This window comes from Guillardia theta, assembly GCF_000315625.1.
Source record: "Guillardia theta CCMP2712 unplaced genomic scaffold GUITHscaffold_27, whole genome shotgun sequence".
NCBI lineage: Eukaryota > Cryptophyceae > Pyrenomonadales > Geminigeraceae > Guillardia > Guillardia theta.
In genome coordinates this window covers 186,415-210,872 of record NW_005434647.1, presented here as the reverse complement: position 1 = coordinate 210,872, position 24,458 = coordinate 186,415, and the positions used below count along the sequence as shown (strand labels likewise).

Below are 24,458 nucleotides of genomic sequence, written 5' to 3'. Positions count from 1 at the left end.
TCCTCCTCCTCCTCTGCCGTCCTGCTCTACACCCCACCCACTGCATCGATCACCTCAACTTCTCCATTCCATGGCGCCAAAACGTATACCGCAGATGATGGGTGAATCATACAGATCATCGCCCTCATGTCCACACAACGGACAAGCACTGCCTGAAGCACTGCAGCAAGCACTGCAGCAAGCACTGCAGCCAGCACTGCAGCCTGCACTGCAGCAAGCCTGCCTGCTGCAAGCTACTACTGCTGCAAGCACTGCACTGCACAGAGCTCTGCAAGCACTGCTCTGTAGGCAGAGAAGCAGGCTAAGAGGGCGGGATAGGAACGAGGCGATGCAGGTGGAGAGTGAGATGGCTGGATGTGACTCGAGGGGATGAGGACGGAGGTCGTTGAAGAGAGTGGGTAAGCGCACCTCAAACACCGGGAAGAGCTTCACCTGGATTGTCGGAGCTGGCAGTGTACATCCAACTTGTGATTCATCGGGCGCAATGTCCTTCCTCACGCAACTGCACGTCGCTGCAAGGGATGGCAACCAAGAGAAGGTCGAGGAGATACTGGAAGGGAAGAACGGCCAGGTGAGGAGTGCATGGCGATGAGCGCGTCTGACGACTCCCCGGAAGGTGAAGGTCTCGATTGACGCGATCGATGCGAGTGGTCAGACGGCGCTACATCTGGCGGCGAAGTGGGGGAGGCTACCCGTGGTCAAGGTGCTCATCGATTCAGGTGCGGTAGGCAGGAGGCGCTAGCATGTTGGCGTGTGGGGATCAGAGCAGGAGCCTCTTGTTGCTGTCTTGCTCCCCAGGCTGCAGATGGTGACTCGTCCCCTGCAGGCGCGAACCTGGAGATCAAAGACCGTAAGGGCCGGACTGCGATGGATCTGGCTAACGACTCCGGCGTGCAATCGTAGCCTGCCCTTCTGAACGTCCGCCTGTGGTGTGACAATCCTTCCAGCCAGCTGTCAAGGAGATCAACCGAGATCATGAAGAAAGTTGAGTCGTTCCAAAAGGAGAAGCGGAAAAGGGCCCTACTGCTGCAAAAGAAGGTTTCTATCCCTGTGCTACAGATTGCAGAATCTTAACCCTCCCTTGCAGTACTGGAGTGGAGAGCTGTTGGGGACTGAACTCGAGGATGCGATGTGAACAGCGTGTAAACGTGCTTGCAGCAGTTTCTTACTCTCACGCACAGGGAACGTTTGGATGACGAAGGGGTATGGGATATGATGAGGCTCGAAAAGGAGCTGGAGGGCGTGGAGATCGTTGAAAGGGTTGAAGAGGAGCGATGGGAGGAGCTGAACAACTATATGAAGGTAGCTCCTGCCTCCTCGTCTCTTCTCTCTAGGTTTGATTGTCTGCGGTAGGAAAGACCGCTGGAGTTGAAAGAAGCCGCCTTCCAAGCTGGCGTGCAGTCCCTGAGGCGAGTACCTTGTTGTGCAGCCGTGAAGTGTGCTGAGATGTTGAGCAGGAAGAAAACAAAAGAGGAGGCAAAGCGGGCTTTGGAAGAGGTCAATCTTGTCTCGTTGGACTCATTCGGGCTCATTCATCCTGTGCAGTCGCGGCAGGAGGAGATCAGAAGGAACGAGGAAAGGAGGGCGGCGGAGCAGCTGGTTTGATATTCCATGTGATGTTTCGTCCTTTCTGCTCACGTTATGAGCAGAAAGAAGAAAAGAGGGCTCATAAGGAGCTCAACCGGTCGGTATCTTTTCACTCCTCTGCACAGACGAGCTCTGCTCATACAATATTTTGCCCATCTGAGGTCAACGGTTTTCTCCTTTCCTGATTTTGCAGCAGGGAGCGCACATGTGGAAGATGTGGTCAAGTGTACACCAACGCTACCAACCGGCCGGGATTTTGCATGCACACTGGGAAGTGGGCGAACTGGGGAACGGATCGAAATGTCAGAGCAGCATAGAGAATCATCGGCTACTACGACTGACATCAGGTGCATGACAGGGCAAGAAAGTGGAATGGCTCTTCTACTGGACATGCTGCAAGTCGCAGGCTTACGAAGGTCCTGCTGGTGGATTTTCATTGTGTCCTAGAAGGTAGGGTCTCTCATTCTCTGAGTGCTCTCTTGACCCCGGGCCCGCATTTTAGTGAAGCGCATGAAGAAAGTGCGGCCGACGTTGTACGCCGACAGACCAAGCAGCTTAAGCGAGCAGCGCGATCCAAAGAATAAAAGCTGTATCCGCACTGCGGCCAGAGCCTCGCCGGCGGCGCCAGATCGCGGCCCCGGGCGGCGCCGCCGCGACGGCCCTAGGCCGGCCCCGCTGCCGGGAGAAGACGAGAACGTACGGTACTAAATCAGCACAATGGGATGGAGGGCTCGAAGGTAACATGCCAGGGTTTCGGGGATTACGTGACATTGCTGGTTGCAAGTCGAAAAAGAGGTATACGAAAAGTAGAAAATATTAAAAAGCTCACTGCAATAGTGATCCGGCGAACCATTCGGATGTCATGAGATAGAACTCACATTTGCCCTGATAGACTGTGCCACGACGGTGAGGTTTTGACACTGGCTTGTCATCATCGCGCTTTTTGCTTTGATCATCCTTATCATTATCAAACCTAAGTGGTGGCGGCCTGGCTGCCTTGGCGATTTCCTGCAAACTTTGAAACTCTGAGCTAACGGTCAATCGCACCGTTTCATTCTCAAATTAAAGTTGAATTCTCAAAATATTTGGAGAACTCAACTCAATTCGTTTGACTCATTCGATTTGGAGAGGCAAAAAAATGAGTCATTCTCCAAATCGAGAAAAAATGTTAGAATGTAGGGAGGGTACGATATGAGCAGTCAGGGGACCCCACCCCCGTGTCAGTATGTATCAGAGAGGGAAAAAAATGAGATATTTTAATTGACAGGCACTGAAAGGACCGGTGAATATTTCAGGGTAAATTTCAAATCTCTCTGAATAAAGTCAAAGACTTGGAATCTGGGAGCCGGCGGGAAACCCGTGGCTGCCGGTGTGCAAACAATAATAATATGTGGCAGGTTTCCATAGTGGGGGACAGGAGGGTACCAGAGGGGGTAAGTAGGGGTACCAGAGGGGGTAAGTAGGGGTCCCCCGGAAGTTAACACTGCCGCAGAGGCACCGGGAGGGGCCAAGGAACGACCGTGCCAAGCAAGACCATGCGAGCTTTCCTCCTCCTGACAGCGATCGCGACAGCATCAGCCGTCACATGCAACATTGCCAAGAAGAGCGATGCCGCCATAGGTTTGAGCCTTTCTTTCTCACTTTGACTCGTATGCCTTGCTCTATCCGGCTCTTGTCTGATCTGCTTAGCGATCGTTTGTCATTCGTGGCTGCAGGAAGCTGCGGAACGAAAACCGTCCAGTACGGCAGCTGTCTCTCGAAAAGTGATGCAGACACAAACCTTGCCGCTGCCATTGCAGGCGCAGCTCTCATGGCTTCAACCGATGCTACTTGTGCCACCTTCTTCTCTAGCATTTGTGCAAGCTACGGCTTGGTGAGTGATGCAATGCATCTTTGTATGAATCGATGGATGGCGTCAATGACGATGATGTTTGTATAGACCGCAAAGGCCACCAAGTGCTCGGACCTATGCTCTGGGTATGCATTTTTGTCAGGCTGTACTTCAGACTCCCAGTGCGCAACGACGACTACTACAGTGGTGGACTGCTGCAGCAAGAGGAGGTCAGACATCTCAAACTTCTGCACCGTCGACTCAGCCAAGCTTGACTCCATCATCGCTTCTGAAAAATCCAAAGCAGCATGTAGTGATACCAACTGCACCTCAGCGGCGCCGAGGACCCTTTCGTCGCTGTACATTCCTCTGCTGCTGTCGTTGCTGGGGTATGCGATGACCTCTCGGCTGTGAGTGTTCAGCCACGAGGTGATGGTCGTCGTGACGGCTGTGGAGCCTCAGCGGGGCCCGAGGCAGGGATGCTGAAGGCCTTCAAGTAAGATGAGTAGGGGCACGTTAGGAATAAACCGTCACTCAACGCGTCTGATCTACCGACCTTGATGCACAATGGAGGCTATCGGGGAGAAGTGTCAGCCGCTGATCGGACGTCACAAGAAGTGAAGCCTTCATTTACAGAACTTGTGACTAGCCCAACCAGATGGGTGCAGTAGGAGAGGTGTTGTCAGTATACACAACGTAGAGATCAACGGAGCTAAAAAAAACAAATAGAAAGTAGAGTCAGGACGAAAGCAGATATAGAAGCAGAAGATAGAAGTCTGTTGGTTTACTTAAGGTTGGGGAAGGCAAGAGGAGGAGCCGCGCTGATGAAGCGTCCTGTTGAAGGGAAGTATCCGTACAAGTATCCGTGACTCCGCATCGTCATGGAGGCTTTGTGCAGATGCTCATGAGATCAACGCTCACCATGTCTACACGTGTGGAGGGGGCGAGGAGAGCATAAGATAGAGAATGATCTTCTTCGGTTTACTGGAGGGGAAGGGACAAACAGGAGCAAGCTGCGTAGGATAGGATAAATCAACAAATCCTCCTCACGACAAGCAAGGGAACAAGAATCAGGACATAAGTAAACATGATATCTTAGAAACATGTAAACGGTAGCGCCACTTGATGTTGCACAGCGCTACATCAGGGTTGACACTGCTTACCCTACAAATTCAGCAGCGTGTGAAAAAGCACTACAACGTCTCGTCACGTCATAAAAGGTTCAAACGCAATTCCTCACATGCATCTCAAAAATGCGTATGAATGAGCTGGGAGTAGGCGACGTGTTGAGTGACGATTTATTCCCTCAACAACGTGATCCTAATCAGCATGTGTACGATCTTGATCTGTGTTTGCGCAATCTTTCAGGCTGATTCTGGTTGTTTGAGGAATGTTTGATCGCACATCCCTGTCCTTGTGACTCGTTATGCTCTAGATCGAGATCGATCCTGGTACAGGATGTGTATCTTTGACCCCATGTTCTTCCTCGGAAGGCGGTAAGCATTTTCAGTCTACTTGGAGCTTGCACTTTGAGGGGATGATAGGGACTGCGTTGTCCTGCTCCTCCTGCTCCCTCCTGCTCCTCCCTCCCCTCTTCTCCCAGCCCTCCTGCTCCTCCCTCCCCTCTTTTCCCAGCCCTCCTGTTCCTCCCTCCCCTCTTTTCCCAGCCCTCTGCTTCTCGCATCTTCGTCGTCGGCCGCCGGCTTGAAGCCTCTCCGAATATGAGCTGAGTACAAGTGATGCTCCTCATGCCTGCCTGAAATTTCCCACTTCTCGTCCCGGTAGTTCGGGGGTTAGGGGTTTAGGGTTTAGGGTTTAGCCGTGTATTTCAGGCACCATGGCTGCGCGCCAGGTGTAGGGGAAGCCGCCTGGGCGCGGCTTGAAGGGAGCTGCAAGCAACTTGAAGAGGTTTGTATGGTTCAAACAGCTTTTTAACTTAAGTATGGTTCTTCAGTATGATGAAAGTGTTCGCAACATGCTGTATCGGAGATCATTCCAATCATCAATACACGCAGGGCGAGCTTGTGGATGCCTCGGTCCTCCAAGCTGATCTGGTCGAGAGGGTGAAGAGCTAGGCTTGCAAGGCTGTGGTGGAGGCGCAGAAGCAATGATCCGCACCGTCCGCCGGACACAGGATGCCACGTTCAGCAAGCACGACGAGAGCTTCTACGCTGAGGAAGCCGGATGACTGGATGGAGTGATCGGACGCATCCAATGAGAGAATGGTTTATGCAACAGGTCAACCGTCGAGGCAAGAGGCCCGAGACTCTGAAGAAGAAATTCGAAGAGATCGGACTCGGATCGCTCTCGGCCGCTCCGAGGCTGGCAATGCCGCAGTGCGGCACCGGCGGCGTGAAAAGCGGACTCGGAAGCCGACCGCCGTACCCCCAGTTAGCCACGCCGGCCGTCCGACCGTACTGAGACGGTAGCCTGTGCGGCCACCGCGGAGTTCAGTCACCCCGGAAGTACGGTCCGAGCCTCGGACGGTCCCCGGGCGGCCCCTACCAGGACCGATGGTCCCCGGACCGGTGCAGGTCCGGCATGATCAGTGCCAAGCGCAGGTCCGAGTTTGTGCCAAGCCTTGCCAAGTTTCCACTGAGTTGCCACTCGGGCCCCGGTTCAAAGTTATTAGGCCTGAAGTTTAAAACTTTGTTACTAAATCATGTTTATAGAGAATGCCTTACCACAGTAAACCAGACTCATAAGCAAGATATCTATTTTTAGAATCATAGATACTGTTTGCCAATTGTTTTTCTTGAAAAGTATTGGTACCAGGCCTCACCATTCCTTAGCTAAGTTCATTTTTTACTTATTAAAAAAGTATGAAAATTCTTATTATGTTTTATTTTATATTTCGACCAAGACCGGAAAATAGTTTTATTGAAGGTGTGAGGAGAAAACTCGCGAGGTGATTGTAGGGGTAGGGGTCAGGATTTGTGTTCTAGTGGTTCGGGGACTGGGAATGGTAGGGGTACCTTTCTGAGGAAGTTGGGGGTACACCAGGTGCGCAAATCACTCACCGGGTACTTTTCCTGTTCTGAAAGGGGTCCTTCGAGGTAGGGGAAATGTGTCGGGCACTCCCAAAGACACAAATCGAAGGTGGGGTAGCTGTAACGCAGATGGGGTGGGTATTTGAGAGAGTACTTGCGGGAAAATAAGGGTAGTCTTGGTAATAAGGGAGGGTAGGGTACATATCACTCCATCTTACAGATGGCAGGGGTGATGGTTTGCAGGGTTCAGTGATAAGGAGGCGTTTGCGTTCACACCGGTATAATAAGGTCACCTGAAAGGCTATGGGGTAGGCTGTTCAAGCTTAGTGCTCTAATCGAGAAATACCCAGTATATGCATAGGGGAATGAGGGAGTATCAAAGATGTTGGGTTGCCGGGTAGGGTGGGTCCACACTGGAGGGTGTGTGTGGCTCACCAATTCAGGGTGGGGGTGGGGGGAGGACATTCAAGGCGACAAGAGGAGAGGGAACAAGTAGAGGCGGAAAGATGCTGACAAGACATCTTGGGTGTTTGTGAGCATGCGATGGTTCGGACGAAGGGGAAACATAAGAGGAGAGGAAGAGGATCAAGTTAGAAAATTCACATGGAGATGGAGTCATGTGAACGATTCCCCCCTCGTAGACCATGTCACAGGTGTGGATAGAGGGTCAGTATGTTTGCGCGTATTAAAGTAGAGACAAGTTTTGAGCGAGCTTCCTTACCCTCCATCGAAGAACGCTTTTTGTACCCGAATCGTTCAGTGAAAAACATTGCAGCTTCAGAATTTCCATTTGCGGCCGTTGTAGATTTTTTCTGTTTGCACAATGATTTGAGCTGTATTGGATTTTGGCTGAGATTAGAGCGTATCACTTTACCAGAACTTGGGTGTAAACAAACTTACTGATTCAATGATCCTTATAGGTTGGAATTAATTTTCTGAGGCCAGTATGCCGTTGAGAACTTCTGTCTTGCTGTTTGGCTGCGCTTGCCTGTCGCAGTACGCCGATGCCTTTGCCCCCGGAGCTGGATCCCCGCTCGCTCTCAGGAAGAGCGCAGTCCCTGCTGCCACCTTGAGGAATGGACGCGGTGGAATTGTCAGCGTGAACATGAAGAACCAGGACGACGTGAGTTGTTCGGTCTAAGCTTTGCTTCTTCTGACGCATGGTACAGGTTCGTCGTCAGATGGCCGCTGCCATGGCTGCTGTAGTTCTCGGAAGCGGAATCTCCGCCCAGCCAGCCTTTGCTCAGGCAGCAGTTGAGCCGGCTGCGGCTCCTGTGAAGAGGGTGGAAGCTGGTGGAGTTCAGAACTGGCGCTACTCCGAGTTCATGAACGCCGTGGAGGGCGACAAGGTGGAGAAGGTCACCTTCTCCGCGGATGGCCGCCGCGTGCTCGCCGTTGACGTCGACGGCAATCGTTACAAGCTCGATGCCCTTCCCAACGACCCAACTCTCCTCGACACCCTCACCAAGCACAAGGTTGACGTGACTGTCCTTCCCGCCCAACAGCCCGGAGGCGGAGGAGACCTCATTCGCTCCCTCATCTTCCCCGCTCTTCTCTTCGGCGGCCTTTTTCTCCTCTCCCGCCGCGGAGGAGACCAGGGAGGAAACTTCCCTGGTGGCGGTGGATTCGGCGGACCCATGGACCTAGGCAGGTCGGGAGCCAAGGTTCAGATGCAGCCGGATACTGGTGTGACTTTCAATGACGTTGTTGGAGTTGACGGAGCCAAGATTGAGCTCGAGGAGGTTGTTCAGTTCCTCAAGGAGTCCGAGAGGTTCACTGAGATCGGAGCTCGCATCCCCCGTGGTCTCATCCTCGAGGGCCCCCCCGGAACTGGTAAGACCCTCCTTGCCCGCGCTGTTGCTGGAGAGGCCGGTGTTCCTTTCTTCTCCATCTCCGGCTCTGAGTTCGTCGAGATGTTTGTTGGTGTGGGAGCTTCCAGGGTTCGCGACCTCTTCTCCCAGGCCAAGAAGAACGCCCCTTGCATCATCTTCATCGATGAGATCGACGCCGTTGGCCGTCAGCGCGGAGCTGGTATCGCTGGAGGAAACGACGAGAGGGAGCAGACCCTCAATCAGATCCTCACTGAGATGGACGGCTTCGAGGGCAACCCCGGAATTATCGTCATCGCTGCCACCAACAGAGCCGATGTTCTTGACCCTGCTCTCCTTCGTCCTGGCCGCTTCGACAGAAGGATTGTTGTCGACCTCCCTGACTTCGCTGGACGTGTTGCCATCCTTGGTGTCCACTCCCGCGGCAAGCCCCTCGGCGATGACATCGACCTCAACCAGATCGCTCGCCGTACCCCCGGCTTCTCCGGTGCCTCCTTGGCCAACTTGATGAACGAGGCAGCTATCTTCGCTGCCAGGAAGAACAAGGTCTCCATCGGCAACGACGAGATCAGCGATGCTCTTGACCGCGTGACCCTCGGCCCGGAGAAGAAGAACGCCGTCGTCAGCCTCCAGAAGAAGGAGCTCGTCGCCTACCACGAGGCCGGGCACGCTATTGTCGGCGCCCTCACCCCTGACTACGATCAGGTTGCCAAGATCACCATCACTCCCCGTGGAGGAGCGGGAGGATTGACCTTCTTCGCTCCCAACGAGGACAGGGTTGATTCCGGCTTGTACTCCCGCCAGTTCTTGGAGTCTCAGATGGCTGTGGCCTTGGGGGGACGCATTGCGGAGGAGATTGTTTTTGGGGAGGATGAGGTTACCACTGGAGCCTCCAACGACTTGGAGAGAGTTACCAGCACTGCCAAGATGATGGTCACCAGGTTCGGCATGTCCGAGCGTGTCGGCCAGGTGGCGCTCGCGCAGGATGCCGGCTCTCCCTTCCTCGGCAGGCAGATGGGTCAGCAGCAGGCTGTCATGTCTGGCGAGACCAAGGCCTTGATCGACTCTGAGGTCTCCCGCCTCGTGTCCGGTGCCTACAACCGTGCCAAGCAGCTCCTCCTCGACAACAGAGAGGCGCTTGATGAGCTCGCGAGGCTGCTCGTGGAGAAGGAGACCGTGACTGCTGAGGAGTTCCAGCAGCTCCTGCAGAACTGCAACGTGAAGATCGCCGACTACCAAGTCTATGCCTAAATCAGTTGATATACCTATATGACGCTCAATAAATGATTTCCGTGAAACATGCGAGTGAGCTGTTGTTCCAAGTGCAAAAATCTCGTCCTACATGTATGATTTATTACATCACCGCGATAGCCTAATCAACTTTGCCCATCTGCATATATATCTCTTTTCACGTGTTTCATGTTTCAAAACGTTGCGCACCACATTTGTAACTTCAATCATTGACAGTCTCCAATCCCAGAACCTTCTACAGGGATTGCTTCCAGTGGAGAAATCTGGTTTTTTCGCTCATGATGCCCTGATTTGTGAAGCCGACTGGCAGCCCATGATGCTGAACAAACGAGTTCTTGTTTGAAGTCACATACTGTCGTTCATATGGGCGATCACCAAGCCTGTGTCTTACATGAGAACAGGATAAGCTCACACAAACGATATCTCACCCAAACTGACTGATGTTTCTGGGAGCACAGAACCTCACGCCGTGCAGAGGTTCGCGGTCAAACCTGACTGGAAGTTGGTTGACGATGCTGTTCATGTCGTAGGGAACAAGCTTAGGCCTGCTCATTGAAGATCATCGCGCTGAACATGAGCAGCACATCTTAGCGAAGCATCTTGTCACCTGTAAGACATGCCTTTCGGATTCTTAGTCACGGTCGGAAGAGCCACTTCATCTTCATAGAATTGTTTGTAAGTTCTGATACAAAGATCGATCAGATCACGGGCATCAAGCTTCCTTGACAGCTCACGTCTTTGATCCAAGAGTCCGTACATTCGTCTCGCTGTTCACAGACTTGTACCCAGTCTTGCGCTGTGGGTGAGCAACTGCAAAAATTTCTCCATTGGAGCGAATGACCTGGAGAAACCATCAAACATCACATCTGTGAGGCAATGACGTAACCTGAGTGCATGATCCGATCTTGGATTCAGCTGCCATCCCGTGAAGGATGTTCTGGGCAAAGATGAAAGCGAGGGAGAAAAGAGAAAGATTCGACTGAGGTTTAGCCTTTCAAAACTACAACAGGATCAGCAGATTGAATGCACATGAAGGGAAAGACAAGCATGTCTCTGGTGGATTTTCCTTTATGTTGGATTTCATCGGGACCACTCTATTGCCTATCATTGCTCTTGAAATAATTCTAGAACAAAATCCTCACATTTCTTCGATGAGACCTCCTGCCTAATCATCTTTCATCTCTACAACACGGAAGGATATGATAACTTGCCAAGATCTTTGTTGGCCATCGTTAACATTGATTCCAATCAGAAAACATCAAGAAACACTCGCAACACGATTCAGTTGACTGATGTTGAGCCCACAAACAACAGAAAATAGCATATTTTTTTGAGAACGAATCCTTGAAATCCCCCCCTCCCCAAAACAATAGAATACTACTTGAAGAAAACTCAACAACACAATTTCTTGCGGCCTTGTGCATAACATAGCATATTTCATCAAACTCAATGATTCCTAGAAGCACCCTACAAGTCACACGAGCGATGCTTCATCGTCACCACATGCCCTCTTCGATATGCCTGATACCCTGCAATCTTCTCTTCACATCATAATCCCTTATCCCGATCCTTATCATGTTGATCATGGTTCTGGAGATTCTCAGCATCCTTATGCTGATCGCGCTGCCCCTCCTGCTCTATCTTCCCGCCATCGGTTTCCATTGCCCATGACATTCTCAACGTTCAGCGCTGACCCTACCCTCACTCAACGATCGATGTACCCACCCAAATTGAAACACATCCACCCATTTCTAATCTATCTTCAGACCTCGTTTGATTTTCATAGTGAATTATATAAGAAATACCTAGACTATACAGAATCATTTTCAGTTCTTTAGGAGTACCGGTGATGATTCAGTACCACCCCTGACACTACCCCTGGTATCCTGGAGTCGTTACCGTTGAGGCAAATGATGGGGATGGAAGGGAGGAGGAGCGTTTGAGGGGGAGGAGCAGAGGAGGGAGAGGAGAGGGGAAGGGGCGGAAGGGAGGGGGGGAGACAGAAAGGGGAGTAAATAGCAAGAGGAGGGGAGAAAGAAAGAGGAGGACGAGGAGGACGAGGAGGACGAAGAGGTAGGGGAGGTAGAGGAGGTAGAGGAGGTAGAGGAGGGGTGGGGGGAGGAGACAGGAAGGGGAGGAAATAGCAAGAGGAGAAAGAGGAGAGAGAGGAGGTGATGGAGGGGTGGGAGGAAGAGGAGATACAGAATAGGACAGGAAGTAGATGATGCAGTTTCGGATAGGTTATGGACACCCTCACCGATCAAAAACCTGCTTCTAGAGGAGTGAAGAACGAAGATAATCGTACACGCAGGAAATGAGCATAGAACCTTGGTTAATTATGTCCAGATGAAACGAGGGATTGTAGACAGGGGCGTGGTCGAAATGATGAAATAGTGAAAATTTTACATTTACAGCAAACAATTATCAAATAGGCAAATGAAATCCAGCGCACAGTCTTCAGGAGGATGTAGAGGATGTATGAAGGGCCTGCCAAATCTCTTTTCTTCGAGCCGTGTCGTGACAACGAGCACTTTTGGTGAGCTGAGATCCAAAGTTATAGTATACTGTCATTCTAGTTGAATGAATGTTCTCATCTTGATCTTCATCATCATCTGTGCAACAAAACAAAAATCTGCCAACAAAACAAAATTTGTATATCATGCATTTTTTTTTAAAAAAAAAATACACGAATTCATTGTGAAGCAATTTTCTTGCAGCAACAACATGTGGCCAATGATCGATGAATCGGCTGATGCTACTTGCGGCACTCGAGCTCGATCAGAGCAACTCCATCTCAAGCTCGGGAGAAGAGCGTCAAAGAAACTTTCGAGCCTCCACGGCTGAGCCCTGAGAGGAAAATCGGAGCGAAGAAAAAAATCGAGAAAAGGAAGAGCAGGAGGGAGGACGATGAAAAGGAGCAGATCTAAGGCAGAGGATCAATGGGGAGGAGGCGGAGGAGGAGGAGGAGGAGAGGAGAGGAGAGGAGAGGAGGAGGAGGAAGGGAACTACTCTGTTGGGGATTCATGATTCATTTGCGTCACGACAGATGAAAAAATCTGTTCGGATGAGACTGCTCCCAAAGATAGGTTGGGTAGGCTCAAGGGGTAGGGGTGGTTTATCAAAAGGGTAGGGTACGAATATGAAGTTCGATCTCTTTCTCAATCAAAGTACGGGTACAATCTTGCTAAGAAAGTGGGGTCTGTTTTTTCGATAGGGTACTCTCAATCAAGGGGGTGCTTCGTTCAGGTCAAACCTTCAGAGAAGGGGTACTCTAAATGTTGAAATAGGGGGTGGGGTAGTTGAGGCGCTGTGGTAGCGGAGCTACAGCTTGCAAGAAAACTATCGAAATCCAGCAGGGGGGGAGGAGAGTGAAGAGATGCGTTCACATGGGCAAGAGGACTCATGCTGAGGAGGAGGATCAGGAGGAAGATGTTGATGTCAGTAGCGTTCGACCGTAAGACATGAAGAAATCTTCAAGTAGAGATCGATGGCGAGAGGGAAGAAGTGAAGGAGGGTTGCAAGAACGATCTGGAGTGGGACAGTTGTTGGAAAGGTCTTAGCGTGGCAGTGGTGTACGGATAGAGGATTGTAAGAAAGTAAATCCATGAGTGTCCCAGTGCTCTTCGAAGCTTGGCTGATGTTGGTACACTAGGTGGAAGATGCTGATACCTCCAAGGAAAAAGTCGTTTGGTGTGGATTACCAGGGGAGGATGGGGAAATTCTTTTCTACGCACTACAGCGCACAGGAAGCTAATGAGATGAAGGAGGCGATCAAGAACCTCTCGGAACTTCGCGCGCAGGTATGCGACTCTCGTGCCATGTGCTTGGTCTGATGATCTCCTTCCATGTCCGACAGACGCTTCATGTCTCTGAAGCGACGACAGCCAACTGCGACGTGAGCATTCGCTACTGGGCGCAGCTGTGCCTGCTGGACAAGCGCATCGACTTCAGTCAGATTGGTCTTGTCTTCACGTGGATCGATGCGTTCAAAGGGCCCACCACCCTCTCGCCAAACCAGGGAAGAATGAACAGCACGGCTCTTGCCCTAGAGATCTCCTCTGTCCTCTTCAACATTGGCGCCATGCTGGCCTTCCAAGGCAACACAGTGCACAGCTCGGGCGGTCAAGAGAACTTGAAGCAGGCCTCGATATTGTTCAAGAAGGCTGCTGGGTACTTCGCAGGGGTGAAGGCTTACTCGAGCAGAATTGATGGGGCTGTCAGCACAGACCTGGTGACTTGGAGACGATGCGAGTTTGTCTCCGGTGACGCAGTCTGTGCAGACCTCGGACTGCTGCACCATGTTGGAGAACCTCTGCCTGGCGCATGCTCAGCGATGCTTCTATGAGAAGGTGGACTCGCCTCCTCCTCCTCCTCCTCCTCCTCCTGCTCACCGTAGACTGCAGGCGGCCAATGACAAGATGAAGGAGTCACTTCTTGCCAAGTTGGCTGCCGGGGTTGCCAATCTCTACGCCTCGGTGCATGCGGCGCTGACGGGTGAACATGTCACACCACTGCTGGGTAAAGTTGACGCGCCGTACAGCTGGGGAGGTTGCGAAACACTTTAAGGGAACCACGTGGGCCGGGGAGGCAGCGCAAGAAATGTTCACATTCAAGTCCATGGCTCATGTGCATGCGGCCAACGGGCTGGAAGAGGTCGGGAGGAGAAAGGAGGAAGTGCTGGAAGCTGACTATTCGGTCGCGCTGTTGGTTTTCAGGAGGCGAAGGGGATGAAGAAAGGGCAGGAGATTGGGCATCTGCACACAGCGAACTCGTTGTTGGAGCAGGCGTGCAAACTAAAGTTGAACAACCCGAAAGAGAAGGAGCTGAAGGGGAAGACCACGACGATGCAAGGGCTCATCGCCAAGGCAAAGAAAGAAAACGACGTGAGGGACTGGGAGGAAGGGCTGCTTGAGGTGACTGTGAAGTTGGCAGACCATCTACCACATGCCAGAAGAGAAGGCGATGCCTGACCCGGAGGCAAAGCAAGTCGTTCAGAGCGAGCCTCTGCCGAGCATCCAGGTAGCCCGGCCCTGCCCTTTAGTGATCGAGGGAATGTGAACATGAACCCCGAACCGAACGAAGTCCCGTTGCCAGCGAGTCTACCCATCCTGCAGAGGCGGCAATCTTGGTAGTTGATTTGATGGTGCTGGGCAGGATGCTGTCGGCTACGACTTGTTCTCTGCTCTGGTCCCTGATACCGTACGGCAAGCTGCATCGCAATATGCATCAAAGCGACAGGAATACTGCAATCAGGTAGAAACACGCCGTAAAGGACGGCAGACAAATTCAGAGCAAGAGGAATGGAAACATTGGGGAATGGAAGGGGGGGGGCAGTCATCGTGTTGCTCGCTGTGTTGTGGCGGGTTTGGGTGATTTGACAGCTGACGAGTGTGCAAACAGATTGTGCAAGAGATGAATGCCGACACTGAGGCCCTCCGCAACAAGCTCTCAACGATCACTCCCCAAGTTGACGCCTGCGACTTGAGCGAACCAGGTAGCTCTCATTGCCCTCTCGTCCGGAGGGGAGAAAAGTTTCCCTTAGCAACCGACTTGCCCAGGTCTCCCCAACCGCCTGAAGGAGAAAATCGCTGCCATCCAGTCCCAGGACGGAGTGAGAGGGTTGATGCAGAGGTTCCAGGTGTGAGATTGCAGGAGCAGCCGATGTGTTCTTATTCCCTTTGTGCCTCCAGCTCAACCTCGAGATGAAGGAGGACGTGCAAGGGAACGTCCAGCTAGCGAAGCGAGTGATCGAGGAGGAGGAGGCAACAGACAGCGATCTAAGGTGCTGGGGGATTGCGGGCGGCGAGGCAGGAGAATGATTCGCTCCCTTCTACAGGCAGAAGTTCGGAGTGAGATGGACGCGATCGCTGAGCTCGAGCATCAATGAGCCCTTGAAGAAGGACATGAAGGAGATCGAGAAACAGCTCAAACTCGCCGCCGATGCTGACGAGATTGTGCGAGGTCAGTGAGCGGTGTGTTGTCCCCGGGCTCATCGTATCTGCCTCAGGGAAGATCGACTCCAAGCGCTCGCTGCTGGACCTGCTGGGCCTCAACACTGAGCAGCTCGACGGGATGGTTGCAGGCTCAGGTGAGGGCTGAAGGAGAAATAAAGAAAGTGAGAAGGGAAGGTTGGATAGCAGGCATTAGAGGGGTAACATGAAAAGCGACAGGAATATGAGGGAGATAGTGGGGTAAAGAAGGTGAAGCGAGGGAAAGCAACAGACTTGAAGGCAAGACAAGGGAGGACAGGGCGAGGAACCCGGAGGAGGAAAGCCTAGAACGAGATGAAGAGGGGGCCAGTTGCTAATCTTTGAGCAGGAGACAGGGCGTATGAGTGCATGTCAGTGCAGAGTGCGCTGATCAAGACACGGGAGGCCGTCGCCAAGCTCAAGCTGATCATCAAGGAGGTGGAGAACTTGATCTCCCACCGGGAGCAGATCCGAAGCTCCATCATCCGCAGGAAGGAGAGCGAGGATGCAGTAAAGGTGCGGCAAGGCCGTGGCTCCTTCCTCGTGCTGATGACACCTCAGACGTTGAGCAACCTGATCCTTGGAGGGAAGTCCCAGGCAGAGGCCATGGACAATCTCCTGGCGGGATATGCGCAGTTGCGTGAGGAGTTTGTGAAGAACAAGAAGATTGTGCAGGAGCTGATGCAGAAGCTCGAGAAGGAGATCGACGAATTCCTGTCAGAGCAGAAGCAAGACGAGGAGATGAGCAGGAGAGAAGCTGTTTTGACCAAGATCTCGCAGGCCATCGACGCATACTCGGAGGTGCAGGAGAAGGAAGAGGAGAACGGGGGGAGGGGAGGGGAGGGGGGAGGGGGAGGGAGTAAAGGTGAGGTAAAATGTTCGGTTTTGTGAATGCGATACCCCCACAGGTCTCAAACTACGTCAGGGAAGGCGCTTCCTACTATTCAGCAACCCAAGAAAAGGTCAGCAATCTCCTGCCTCCTGCCTCCTGCCTCCTGCCTCCTGCCTCCTGCCTCCTGCCTGCTCCTCTCTCCCTCCCCTCCCTCCCTCCCCTCCTCTTCCCATGTTCCCTCTCCTCCCATCCCTTCCCGCGTCCTCCAACCACCCACCGCCTCTCCCTCTGATTGAAGCCTTTAGGTGAATAAGCTGCGATCGCGAGCCGAAGACTTTCGGGTCGCACGAGACATCCAAAAGGAGGACCTCCTCTCCTCCATCACCGAAGCATGCGCCCAAGGTGCCCCTGCTCCTGCTGCTCCTGCTGCTGCCGTCGCCGCTGTTCCTGGTAGGACGTGGAATAGTCTCATCGCGCTCAAGAAGCATCTGACGTCCCCGCAGTGCAAACAGCCATCCCCGTGGCTCCTGTGCAGACGTTCAGCTACTCCCGAGCCACTCCTGACACTTCCAAGGACGAGGAGTACGCGAGGCAACTGGCAGGTCTGGCACCCGCACCTCCTCCACCATCACACACCACATCCACCTTCTTCTCTTCTTTCTCTTGTCCATCCCGTGGACCTTTGCTTCTCTCTGCCCTCTTCTCCGTCTTCCACTCCCTCGCTTCGTCCTCGTGACCCATTGTCCCAGCCGAGTTCGCACGTGCGGAAATGTCGCCAGGCGCCTCCTCGTCCGCGCATGCTGCTCCATCTTTCTCAGGTGAGGAGCCAACGTGACAAGATCTCCTTGTGCGTCTGCTCATCCTGTCCCAGCAGCTCCTGTTTCAGCTGCTCCTGCTCAGCCTGTCGTAGGAATTGCAGAGGTGCCACTCCCTCCTCGCTGCTCCCAATCATCCTCATCCTTCCGCAGGCCATGCAGCCGACTCCCTTTTTCGCTCCTCCCTCCAATCCTCCTCCTTCGCATCTGGTATTGCTGTCCTTCCTCTTCCTTCTCTCCCGCTCATTCTCTCTCAAGGTGCAAGGCGTAGTGCAAGCGGGATCGGCTCCCACCCTACAGATGGCACTACCGCCCCAGCGCCCTGCTCCTCAGCCTCCAAGTTTCTCAGCTCACTCAGAGCAAGCTGCCACTCATGTCGCGACTGCCGTTGCGCCCGCTGCGGCGCCTCCACCTCCTGCTGCTCCACCGACACAGAACGTCAAGGTAATGAGAACCCTGCGGCCTCCTCGTGTACTCACGTGCTCCCTCGTCCTCGCCGCAGCTTCCTCCTGGTTGGGAGCAGCAGCTGACAGCTGACGGGCAAGTCTACTACGTCAACCACAACGACAGGACGACGTCCTGGGACCCTCCTGTGTGGGACGGTGACGCTGCCGCTGCCTCCTCGCCCTCAAGGTAACCATGATGCAGGCGAGCAGCTGCAGACCAAAGAAGGAGGATACGTCAATCAACGGCCCTTCTAGACCTGCGAGAAAATCAAGAGAAGAGATAGGCAGGCAGCCAGAGAGCCAGGCAGGAAGAGGGGAAGATCAAGTACGGCAGGGGGTGACGGTGTGCACGTGCTCGAGGTGGTTGGGTGTGGGAGGCTGAAGTATCGTCAGTCCTCAACGCATGCAGCATCATGCAGATGATGATCGTTTATTGAAAGTCGTATCATCTCGCACGCTCCTCGTGTCCTTGGAGCAGGCAACCATGAACTCCAACAGTTCCACCAAAAGTGAACTTCCCCTCACTGTCCCTCCTCCCTCCTCCCGATCATGACTGCACTGTCAACCTCTGCAAGTACTCCATGAACGTCTGAAAGCTCACGTCGTCTGTCTGCACGATCTCGCCAACCCCTCCCACCTGCTGGTTGTGAGTGGAGGAAGGGTTAACCTTGGAGAGCAGGAAGCGAGCCTGCGAACCGTGCTGGTCACAGTCAACGAAACGAGGGTACGGGAAACGGTCCCGCATCAGCTCCTTGGCCTCCTCTTGAGGAGCCTCTAGCAGCTGCTTGAAAGAAACATACTCTGGATTCTCCTGGAACTTCTGCCGCTTCCACTCCGCAATCGTCTCTCCGTGGAACAGGACGACGTTGAAGTAGGTGTCCAGGAGCAGGATGCGGTCAGGAGCGATGCTGCTGACATCCAGGAGGACGGGGCCTGGAGGATGGTTGAAGGAGAAGGCAAGGAGAGAGGGCTGAATCATCAAGGTCATGTTGGTCGTCCCCTCCTTGAGGAGGTAGATGCGGAAGAACGCCGTCTCGTCAGGAGAGCTGCCGAACACGTGCAGGAACTGAGACCTGCGAAGGTTGAACATGAACTGAGGGTATATCGAGAAGTTGGGGGCGAGGCGGAAGGACGAGGCGTCGTCCTTCCTGTACTCAGCAAACTTCTGGCACAGCTGGATGAGCTTGCGGTCCAACCATCGCAGGATGTCGAACGATTCCTCCGTCTCTGCCTTGTGCACCGCCCAGCGAGCCATGAGAGCAGCAGTCGCTTCCTGGTCGAAGGAGGAGGCAACTTCCATCCATCCATGTGGCCCGAGCTTGTTCTCTGTCGTGCTCTCCGCCGTCGCCCAGCTCTGCGCAAGGGTCGTCACGCGCAGCCGGTGCTGTCCGGTGCTGTGGATGTAGTGGGTCTGAAACTGAGTGTAGCGCAGCTGGCCCGGGGGGATCGGCTGAGTGTGCTGAGTCGTCACTTCGAAGAAGATGGAGACTGAGGTGCCTGGATGAAGACCGCATATCTTCCACGCGCTAGTCCCTCCCTGCCCTATCTCGGTCTCCGCCACGAACGGAGTCTTCTTATTCAGACTCGCGCAACAACCGATGGCTCCAGCGACCTTGAACTCTCTAGAGGTGATCACGTCCAGCTCGGCATTAAAGGCCATCTTGAGGTTGTTCTCCTCGTCACGAGCGAAAATCCTCTTGAACGACTCCTTGAAGATCACGTTGCTGAACGTGTCAGTCTGTACAATCGATCCTCCGGTCTTCTCAACGCAGGCCTTCATCTCGTGCACACCGCACTGATCCAGAGCGCATGCGAAGATGTCAATCACATGCCCGTTCTGCACGCACCTCTGCGCAATGCTATTGTAAAACTGGGTCGCTTTCTTTGCCCACTTCACCGAGTCATTGTCAATGTCCGAGTGGCCACGCATGGGCTCCTCCTTCTCCACCCCCACAACCTGCCCAGGTCCCTCGGTGCAAGGGCCACCCAGGAACATCATGATTCTGCTGGGATTGTTGGGGTTGCTGCACTCCAGAAGGCCCGCAGCGACTGCAAGCGCTGCCCCCGTGCAGCGAAGAGGACGGTGCTCGATCTTGACTGGCCAGGGGTCGTGCTCCAGCCCCTCAAGGATCCCAGTGAAGGAGAACTCGCACTCGCTGTAAGGCTGAATGAACCGAGTGATCATGTCTGGGTTTGCACCCTTCATACCCCGAGGCCCCAGGCCGAGGAAGTCTTGTACGATCTGCGTATTAACATCTTTGGTCCCTCGGAAAACATAACACTTGGGCATCTCCTGGCTCGCGATCTCGTGCACTTGCACGGTAGCACCGAAGGTGATGAGCCCGATCCTAGCATTCTCGGGGATCAGGTTGAGAGCCATCAGGAGGGAGTCCTTAAGGGCCATGAGCTCCTTCTCCTTCACGCTGGTGTCCACGACCAGTAGGAACACGGGGGGTGGGGCGAACGGGCGCTGAAGCTGATACTCGATCGTGGTGAACTGAGGGATCAGCTCAGCAGGAAGATTTGTCTCATTGATGTCAGCGTAATGATGAGGGAAGTGATTGCGGGTGGCGCAGAAGGGACAGATCCAGATCCTGTTCCTGTAATCCACCTGGCATGCCGGGTTCAACACAGCGCGGCAAGGTCCCTTGCAGAAGATCGGTTCGTAGGGAAGAGGAGGAGGACTATCCGCGATCTTCTTCAACGGGGAGTAGTGACAACCCAAGGGCACGACGCATCTGGTAGCTTCAAGTCTGCTCGTCGGCCAGATCGTGAAGCTGAAACGGACTCCGTCCGCTTCCTCCATGGCGTGGAAATCCATTCTCTGCTCTTAGCCAGATGCAGGCAAGATGTTTCCTGCCTTTAGAAGTCGAGCAAGAGACAAATCCTAAAACAAACCGTCAAGTGAGATCAAGAGAAGGAAACAGGGAAAGGAAGCGGGGGTATATCATAACTGACAAATCAGCGAGAACGATCTATCTTTGGGTATGCGGGAAACAAGTCCAATGCATACCGAAGTTTTCAATGAGGTTTCCCCCCACCTATCAACTGCTGCTCATCGATGTTCTCAATTTCCGAATGAAACGGCATATAAAATTGATTTGCGAACTCTGATATGCAGGAACTACATGACTGAAAGTGCATGTATTAATGCATCTTTTCTCTGTCCTCGTGTGTGCTCTGCTACATCTTCCGCTCCTCTTCTTCTCCTCTTCCTCTTAGTTCTCCCTATCCCTCCCTCCCTCCCTCTCCCTCCCTCTCCCTCCCTTCCTCTTCCCCTTCCCTGCCATCCCTTCAAGTGCTGCATTGCCACGCAGCCGCGCTTACCCCACGCTCACAGACGACCACCCCTCAGACTACCCCACTGGCAAATCCACCCCCTATAATCCCCTTACCCTACCAATGCCTGTCCCTCATATAACCCCCCTTTTGGTATTTCTTCTACCCCTAGTGTACGAGAGTACGACTACCCTACCTCATCAATTCTATATTCTTCGTTATTGCTACCCACCTTGCATATACCCCTACCCTCTCTTTGTATAATAGATAACCCACCCTTTAGGATCTTTTTTTTCTCTGACCCCACACTATAACCAAGTTTCACCGCCCGGTTCTCATCGCAGCCTACACCTTCATCGTGATGTACCCCTACCAAGTCCAAGTCAATGTCAGGGATGGGTACGGGTCCCTTTCAGACCCTACCCACAAGCTCCATCCTGTGACGTGGATGATCTGTTCGACAGTTACAAATGACGTTACAGACAGGGCCCGGATCGGACCGGCGATCGTCGGACCGTTCCGCTGGACGGTCCCGAGTCCGATCCGACAGGCCGCCCCGGGCCCGCGGCACTGAGCCGCTCCGGGGAGTCCTCCTGGCACTCACAGAGTCAATCACGGCGCCCATGTCTCACTGACTGAGCGCCGCATCAAAATGCCCGCGGCCGGGAACTCGCGGCGCGGCGACCGTGTGCCCGGCGGCGGGCCGCCGGCGGGCCGCCGCGGCAGCCCGGCCGCCGCCCGGCGGCCGGGATGCCCGGCGGCGGGCCATCCGAGTGCAGTGCCAGGTGAGACTCACGAGTCAGTCAACCATGTTGCCAGTGCGCCAGCCACTCAGCAGCCGGTCCCGACCGTACGGCCGCCGCGTGACTGGTCCGCGCCCCGAAAAAAAAAAACGAGGACTGGGGGTGGGCCCGGTGACGGCCGGGCGGCGGAGGTGACTCCCGTCATTCGGGCCAGCCCAGTCCGACAGATCGAGTTCGGCGATCTCATCATCCGGGCGGATGATCCCGGATCGCTTGAGTGGCGGGCGGGCGGCCGGGAGCTCCAGCTTGCAGGCTTCGCCGCGGCCCCGCGGCGGCGGCCGAGCGCCGGGCGGCCGGCGGCCGTCCGGCGGCCCCCGGGCGGGGCACTGGCCCGGGCCCCTGGCACTGGCAACCGGGCGCCGTGCGGGGGCCGCGCCAAGGACCGCGCGGCGTACCGTGCCATAGTAGGCTAAATCGCCGGCAACGGTGAACTTGCCAGTGGCACGGTGCCCGGCCGCGACTGTCAGCGGATCGGACTCCGGGACCGTTCAACCGTTCAACACCGCGCTGCCGCGCGGCCCCGGCCCGCGGGTAGCCGCAGTGCCCGCGTGTCGGACTCACTGTCAGAACTCGGACAGCCTCGGACTTTGAACGGCGGTGGCCGGTCACCGGTTCCAGGAAAATCCTTTACTCAAAGTAAACTTAGTAAGTTAAAGTCCGATGGTCAGTGCGAGTCACGGACGGTGTCAAAGCTTGAACTGGCAGGAGGCTGGCAACCGGACGGTTGCGGCAGGTATAGTCACTAGTAGCCTAATTGGCGGGCCCGGGGCACTGTGCGGCCCAGACTCTTGCTAGGCTTCAATGACTGTGACTCTGACTCTCACTGTCAGTCTCAGCTCTCCGACAGTGTGCTATTCAATCATCGGATACGTGGCCCTGGCATTGTACAACTTGCGCTATGTTAGCGCCTGCGCGCTCCGTATGCGATGCCGCCGAAGCTTGCTGAGCCGGCATCGCTGGCTTTGTCATAAGCAACACTGCGCACCAAACCGCCACAGCCCAGCACAAGGCTGCAAACACTGTGATGGCGATCTTGAAACACGGAGACGTCAGGCGGGGTCATCGCGCGGAAACACGAGAGGCTACCTGGGTCTGCAGGTGGATATTCTCCTTCAACATGTCATAGCCTTGCTCGTAGCCCAGCATGTCGCTGTCGTATCGGAGCTTCCACTGCAGCACATGTCACGCGTCCGATCCCTTGCACGCTTCTCCTATCCACGACCTTCCCGTTGACACAAACGCGCGGCTTGCCCGACCCAGAGTAGGTGTCGCCGTGGAGACAACTGGGAGTGAATCAAGGTCATGCGGCTGTCTGAGGCCACAAGCTTCCCACACTCACTCGTAGCACTTGTTGTTCACACAGTGACCTTGCCAGTCGATCACGCTCGTGTAGAAGCTGAACCTGGAGGCATCACAGCTTCAATGGCCGACCAACGGCTCCAGGCAGGTCGTCACCCGCCGCCACTGAGTGTACCCGACTCCATGCACTTCTGCTGTATAGTCAAGTCCTTGCTGACGGACTCCTGCGGAAAGCCGACAGGTCCAACAGTCAGAAAGCAGAGCACGCGGCGGGTCAGTCAGAGGCTACCGGGAGGCAGATGGACGCGGCCTGGTAGAATTGGGGGATCGCCGTCTTCTCCTTGCTGCAAGTCCCGGTACTGGGCGTTGGGGTTACAGGAGAGGACAGGCTTGCTCGCAGCTGCTAGATGGCCCACTCACCCGTCATTGATGCAACTGATTTCCTGGCTCGTCTGAAAGGCGTTGGGGATAAACTTCCCACAGAAGCGATTCTTGTTTCTCTCATGGATCAACCTGTAGTAGTAACCACTATAGACGTAGTAACTGTTGTTGTAAATCTTGTTCCTGGAAGCATCAAAACGAAGTCAGCCTAGCGGTATCAAAAGCCAAGACAAGTGTATACTCGTAGACATTCGAGACCAGGCCTTGGCGGATCTCGTCAATCGTATTGCACAAGTCATCATGTCCGTCCGGCAGCTCTCTCTTCTTGCAGATGCTTCTGATTTTCAAGTCCTTGTAGACGCCATAGTACTGCTTCACTTTCGCTTGATCAGCCGCGATGTACTTGCCCAAGTTTTCGAAAGCGCCTGAAATCTGGGACAGGGAAAGGTCTTGCGCACAATACTGATCCAGATCGCAGTCGAAGTCAGTTGTGCATTGCACACACACACCGACAAAGGTGTAGGGCTCTTTGGTGTCTGCAGATTGAGTCAACCCCGTGTCGCTCCAGAGGGGCAGACAAATGGGGTAACTCTTGTCACTGCAATCAGCCTGCACATGGCACTGGGAGTACGAGGGAGCTGACGCGCTGGCAGGGGCTGCAGGGGCGGCGAGGAGAAGGAGAAGGAGGAGGGAGGGGGAAGTCGACAGGAGCTTGCTGTTCATGTTGTATGCGCTGCGCTCGCTTGCGTTAGCTAGGAGTCACTGACAGCTTGAAATAGCGTCACGTTACGCCTCCTGGCTCTGACCCACAAGAGTCATGACAAAGTTCACCATCCACCCACCCCATGAAGTTGCCTCCAGGATGCCAGAGTAGGACCGGGTCCTAGAACCCTTGACCGCCCGTATGCCTTGCGCCTGCCTGCCAGGATTCAGGAATAGGACCGGGTCCTAGAACCGCCCGTATGCATTGTATTCTAGGACCCGGTCGGTGGATGGTGAACTTTAGTGATGACACTTGTCGTCATGTGCCAGCCCAGCAGGAGGGGTCAGAGCCAGGAGGCGTAGCGTCATTGCGCCTGCCTGAAGGAGGCTGAAGTTACCTCCAGGATAGGACCGGGTCCTAGAACCGCCCGTATGCATTGTACC

General features: G+C 54.2%; 7 protein-coding genes across 7 annotated transcripts; 4 read left to right on the top strand and 3 right to left on the bottom strand.

The window, feature by feature from the left end:
* Positions 1 to 484: 484 nt before the first annotated feature.
* On the top strand, positions 485 to 1,904 carry GUITHDRAFT_137692 (hypothetical protein; the record flags this gene model as incomplete). Its single annotated transcript, XM_005834001.1, has 10 exons — positions 485 to 571; positions 617 to 719; positions 827 to 899; positions 948 to 1,038; positions 1,159 to 1,302; positions 1,354 to 1,436; positions 1,458 to 1,497; positions 1,546 to 1,599; positions 1,650 to 1,684; positions 1,784 to 1,904. The coding sequence occupies 10 exons, from the start codon at positions 485 to 487 to the stop codon at positions 1,902 to 1,904; spliced, it is 831 nt and encodes a 276-aa protein (XP_005834058.1).
* A 1,218-nt stretch (positions 1,905 to 3,122) lies between these two features.
* On the top strand, positions 3,123 to 3,832 carry GUITHDRAFT_152152 (hypothetical protein; the record flags this gene model as incomplete). The annotated part of the gene is made up of 3 exons (XM_005834000.1): positions 3,123 to 3,207; positions 3,303 to 3,460; positions 3,527 to 3,832. The coding sequence occupies 3 exons, from the start codon at positions 3,123 to 3,125 to the stop codon at positions 3,830 to 3,832; spliced, it is 549 nt and encodes a 182-aa protein (XP_005834057.1).
* A 3,085-nt stretch (positions 3,833 to 6,917) lies between these two features.
* GUITHDRAFT_86435 (hypothetical protein) lies at positions 6,918 to 9,539 on the top strand. Its single transcript, XM_005833999.1, has 2 exons — positions 6,918 to 7,531; positions 7,578 to 9,539. Exons 1-2 carry the CDS (start codon positions 7,355 to 7,357, stop codon positions 9,486 to 9,488), a joined length of 2,088 nt encoding a protein of 695 aa, XP_005834056.1. The 5' UTR covers positions 6,918 to 7,354; the 3' UTR covers positions 9,489 to 9,539.
* Positions 9,540 to 9,569: 30 nt separating this feature from the next.
* GUITHDRAFT_152150 (hypothetical protein) lies at positions 9,570 to 10,490 on the bottom strand. Its single transcript, XM_005833998.1, has 5 exons — positions 10,375 to 10,490; positions 10,223 to 10,329; positions 10,096 to 10,170; positions 9,917 to 10,033; positions 9,570 to 9,868 (listed from the first exon to the last, which is right to left on the bottom strand). Exons 1-5 carry the CDS (start codon positions 10,408 to 10,410, stop codon positions 9,724 to 9,726), a joined length of 480 nt encoding a protein of 159 aa, XP_005834055.1. The 5' UTR covers positions 10,411 to 10,490; the 3' UTR covers positions 9,570 to 9,723.
* Positions 10,491 to 12,874: 2,384 nt separating this feature from the next.
* Positions 12,875 to 18,004, top strand: VPS31 (vacuolar protein sorting protein 31; the record flags this gene model as incomplete). The annotated part of the gene is made up of 24 exons (XM_005833997.1): positions 12,875 to 12,942; positions 13,141 to 13,288; positions 13,345 to 13,719; positions 13,769 to 13,837; positions 13,892 to 13,982; positions 14,029 to 14,141; positions 14,204 to 14,371; positions 14,421 to 14,507; positions 14,643 to 14,741; positions 14,889 to 14,982; positions 15,047 to 15,126; positions 15,179 to 15,270; positions 15,325 to 15,449; positions 15,496 to 15,576; positions 15,807 to 16,258; positions 16,366 to 16,419; positions 16,595 to 16,739; positions 16,793 to 16,891; positions 17,039 to 17,107; positions 17,161 to 17,210; positions 17,258 to 17,314; positions 17,363 to 17,548; positions 17,607 to 17,706; positions 17,753 to 18,004. The coding sequence occupies 24 exons, from the start codon at positions 12,875 to 12,877 to the stop codon at positions 17,803 to 17,805; spliced, it is 2,955 nt and encodes a 984-aa protein (XP_005834054.1). The 3' UTR covers positions 17,806 to 18,004.
* SEC23A (secretory protein 23A) lies at positions 17,966 to 20,437 on the bottom strand. The gene has a single exon (XM_005833996.1). The coding sequence runs from the start codon at positions 20,369 to 20,371 to the stop codon at positions 18,098 to 18,100; it is 2,274 nt and encodes a 757-aa protein (XP_005834053.1). The 5' UTR covers positions 20,372 to 20,437; the 3' UTR covers positions 17,966 to 18,097.
* A 2,050-nt stretch (positions 20,438 to 22,487) lies between these two features.
* On the bottom strand, positions 22,488 to 24,035 carry GUITHDRAFT_106987 (hypothetical protein; the record flags this gene model as incomplete). The annotated part of the gene is made up of 8 exons (XM_005833995.1): positions 22,488 to 22,664; positions 22,719 to 22,802; positions 22,855 to 22,915; positions 22,972 to 23,034; positions 23,088 to 23,155; positions 23,221 to 23,290; positions 23,352 to 23,495; positions 23,554 to 24,035. 8 exons carry the CDS (start codon positions 24,033 to 24,035, stop codon positions 22,488 to 22,490), a joined length of 1,149 nt encoding a protein of 382 aa, XP_005834052.1.
* Positions 24,036 to 24,458: the final 423 nt, after the last annotated feature.

Coding starts and splice junctions, on each gene's coding strand:
- SEC23A (XM_005833996.1), bottom strand. CDS start 20,371: ATGGATTTCCACGCCATGGAGGAAGCGGACGGAGTCCGTTTCAGCTTC.
- GUITHDRAFT_152150 (XM_005833998.1), bottom strand. CDS start 10,410: ATGGCAGCTGAATCCAAGATCGGATCATGCACTCAG. Junction 10,330..10,374: donor AGATCGGATCATGCACTCAG/GTTACGTCATTG, acceptor TGGTTTCTCCAG/GTCATTCGCTCCAATGGAGA. Junction 10,034..10,095: donor CCGAAAGGCATGTCTTACAG/GTGACAAGATGC, acceptor TTCAATGAGCAG/GCCTAAGCTTGTTCCCTACG.
- GUITHDRAFT_86435 (XM_005833999.1), top strand. CDS start 7,355: ATGCCGTTGAGAACTTCTGTCTTGCTGTTTGGCTGCGCTTGCCTGTCG. Junction 7,532..7,577: donor ACATGAAGAACCAGGACGAC/GTGAGTTGTTCG, acceptor CGCATGGTACAG/GTTCGTCGTCAGATGGCCGC.